Source organism: Mercenaria mercenaria, unplaced genomic scaffold (genome assembly GCF_021730395.1).
Source record: "Mercenaria mercenaria strain notata unplaced genomic scaffold, MADL_Memer_1 contig_4539, whole genome shotgun sequence".
Classification (NCBI taxonomy): Eukaryota; Metazoa; Mollusca; class Bivalvia; order Venerida; family Veneridae; genus Mercenaria; species Mercenaria mercenaria.
This window is the reverse complement of record NW_026462775.1, coordinates 8,462-12,034: the sequence shown is the minus strand read 5'-3', so window position 1 is coordinate 12,034 and position 3,573 is coordinate 8,462. Positions and strand designations below refer to the sequence as shown.

The 3,573-nt window shown below is 32.2% G+C and overlaps 1 protein-coding gene across 1 annotated transcript; it reads left to right on the top strand.

The window, feature by feature from the left end:
- The first annotated feature begins 375 nt into the window (after positions 1 to 375).
- On the top strand, positions 376 to 3,192 carry LOC128553955 (baculoviral IAP repeat-containing protein 3-like). The gene is made up of 4 exons (XM_053535155.1): positions 376 to 495; positions 744 to 944; positions 1,592 to 1,729; positions 1,890 to 3,192. Exons 1-4 carry the CDS (start codon positions 417 to 419, stop codon positions 2,096 to 2,098), a joined length of 627 nt encoding a protein of 208 aa, XP_053391130.1. The 5' UTR covers positions 376 to 416; the 3' UTR covers positions 2,099 to 3,192.
- Positions 3,193 to 3,573: the final 381 nt, after the last annotated feature.

Sequence of the window (3,573 nt, the reverse complement as noted above, 5' to 3'; positions counted from 1 at the left end):
AGTGTTGTTTTTACTACTTTAAAAGATACTTTAATTACTTCCTGTTTATGTCTAATATATTGTTGAAATCAAACTGAGCAACAATTATATCTTGAAGAATGATTTACAAAATAGCGGTAGCGATTTCAATGCAATCTCTTGAAAGTACCTTTTACTTTGGTGTAAAATTAAAAGTGAATGAATCGTCTTGAGAAACAAGTACCGATTTTCCAAGCTGATGATGTACACAAAATAGAGCATGCTAATTCCTCTTTAAGATTAATGTCAATATGCATACTTAATAGCCAATATGTCCTTTATTTGCAGAAGCTAATAAGCCATATGTTTGGCTTCATACCGAAGACGTCCAAACGACGGCAACTTCTGTCAGGACAGACCGACATAAGTTTCCTGACTTAGAAAGTTATCAGTGCAGAATGGATACATTTACTGGATGGCCCTGTTGTGAAGTAATAGAGCCTTCGGTTCTGGCTGAGGCAGGATATGTCTATGCAGGTAAACTATATTTAGTCATCAAATGTTATTTATTATTTATAAGTACTTAATTGCACGGTCTTATAAAACAGGATTCTTTCAGAACTGCACAATAGGTTTCTATACCTAGCAGATCTACAAAGGCAAAGTAATAACGGTTTGTTATTGATTTTAATAAGTTCAAATGACTGTGTAAAAAGTGAATAATAGCTGATAAAATGCTGTATAAAAGTAAGACACAAAACAGAAACAAAAGTACCTATTTATAGGGTTCAGCGACTGTGTCACGTGTTTTTCCTGTGGAGGTGGGTTACGCAGTTGGCAATATGGTGATGAGCCATGGGAAGAACATGCTAGATGGTTTCCGAAGTGCATGTTCCTAAGGGAACAGAACGGGCAAATGAACGTCACCGTCCGCAGCAATGGGCAAACAGACAATGACGAAAGAAGTGAGGGATCAGCTAGTGGGAGTGTGTATATAATAAATCAAATCTGTAACCTTAAGGGTTAATTACTAACTTCGCTGACAGTGTTTATACTATTAATCTCCTAGTTAGTATATCAAATTTCGAGTTAGCATTTTAATATTTTATCTCATTCTTAAGAATGAAGCAAAATGAAGCATTTCATTTATTTTGTCGGTTCAAACTGGCAAGGTTTCCTTTTTGTTTTATTTTTTTTTTTTTATGTAAAGACAAGACAATGTTTGTTACTATATTCCGACTTTAAAGTTTTAATGACGAAAGAAAGTCATTGGTGCCTTATCCGGGAGTAAATTAAGACCTTGGTGGCGACTCGATTGAACCATTGACCTTCTTTAAGGCAGTGGCTCACTTTATTACCTGCCGACTGGGACAGAGCATAAAGTTTTCACTATACAAACTTTTTTGTCAGTTATAGAAAAACGTGGTTGACATAGCCTCAGATAGTTAAAATACAAAGTAAAAGTATACCTTCTAATTTCTTACCTCTGGTTGTCCGCTAATATATTAATATCCTAATCTCAATAACAGAAACGGAGCATATTAAAGACAAGACAGTGAACAGTATACGCGGTTGAATCACCGATCCATAAATACGATAAAGGCTATAATTTTTTACTTTCAATTATTCCCAGACCAAGATGAAAGATATGATCCTGTTACTCAACCGGACATTCCGGGACCTAATCTTATTTACCGGAATTCTAACTACGTATTGCCAGAAGAAACAATTCAGTTCGCCATTACCAGTTTAGAAGCCCAAAAAGTGGAAGGTATTCTAAATCTTGAATAAATAAATATACTCCTTCTGCTAATTACTTGAGCTTATTTTCATTTTAGTTGCATTTGTATTTTTCTTTTATAATAGTTTAAAGTTAAACAGTGTGCTTTAATTAAATGATGTGTTTTAATCATGAGTTTTATTTTATTCAGAAAAACAAATACTGAAAGAAAACCGAAGACTAAGGGAGCTTATTACCTGCAAGATTTGCCTTGACCTCGAAGCTAGTATTGTGTTTCTACCATGTGGTCATCTTGTTTCTTGTCAACATTGTGCTCGTATGCTTAAAACATGTGCTGTTTGTCGGGCTAATATACAAGGAAGAGTCATGGTTATGAGATGTGACTTACGAAGGATTTAACGCTGGACATTTTACTTATGATAATAATGGTTCCGATATTGCCAGGCAGAACTTTTTGCTAACTATATTGTGCAAGAGCTTGTTCTGATACATACTGTATCTCCTTTTAATTGGTTTGTCAAGACAGTCACGAAATAGAAATAAAAAAGTAAATAAATAAATGTTGGGACTAGAATTATCTGAACGTGTTATTTATGAAATTGTTTATATGCTGCTGTACAATATTTAGAGAATTTTACATTTTTTTATCACATATTTAACATACTTGGGGTTTAGTAAAGCCATTATATAAAAATGACAATAGACTATTGTAATAAAGCTTTTGACGTTAACGTCGTTTATAGTATAGGAGACGTTGGTCAAATTGCCTTGTTTATATAGTAAAAGGAATGAGAATGTTAGCTCACCTGAGCTCAGGGTAAGCTATTGTTCTTATAACATTTTTGATTTCGCAGAAATTTCACGTAAAATCCTACATTTTTGTCTTAAAAGTCTTTAACTTCTTTATATCGAATTTTGTGTCGTGATATCTTAACTAATGATTAATGATTGACGATATGTGATCGTTTGGGTGTGATTCTGCGAATATTTGAATTATAAATTAAATTTGAAATTCTTCAATTGACGTTAAAGTCGCATGTAATTTATCATGTCTCTTTCCTCTTTGCGGTTAAAGATGCTATCAAACTCGTGTTTGTTAAAGATGATTCACAGATATTTTGATGATATCTTACATATGAATTTAGAAAAGGGTTTTAAAAGAGAAATACCAAAAACAGAAGTTTGCCGCTGATTTTTTTTTACAAAATTATCACGTCTTTTTTGCGGATTTCAGTTACATCTAATAGAATAGTCTTGTTTTCATCGAAATATTTATCGTGTTATCTTAATAAATAGTACATAATTGAAATGATTATGTCAATTTCGTTTATTTTTCAATATTTTCAATGGAAATTGAAATATAATTTAAAAATTTTAAAATGTACGTCGTTCGTAATTCGCTATGTTTTCCTTTTGTGGTAAAATATACTAGCAAATTAGTGTTTGATATTAAAGTGTTTAGATATTTATTTACATCCTACATTCTCTTAAAACTTTCAGAAACATGCTTATTCCATGTGACATTATGCATGTTCTTTGTATTTCAATGGTTATAGGCCCATTGGACCGGGTGTGTTTAATTATTAAATATTGTATGCCATTATGTTTATATGCTCACACAGGTAACTGTAATAAACAAATTTCTTATCTTATCCTATCTTTACGTATTCAAGGAAAACGTTTAAAACAAAAAATATCAGAAACAGAAGTATGCCGCAGATTTTTATGAAACCATCCCGTATTTTTTTGTGTATTTTCCGTAGAATCTAACAGAATTTTGTCATTGAGGTCTTCTTTTTATCGCAATATTAATCGCGTGATGTTAAGGAATAATAATGATTGAAACAATGAAATCATTCGGATTGCGTTTTCAT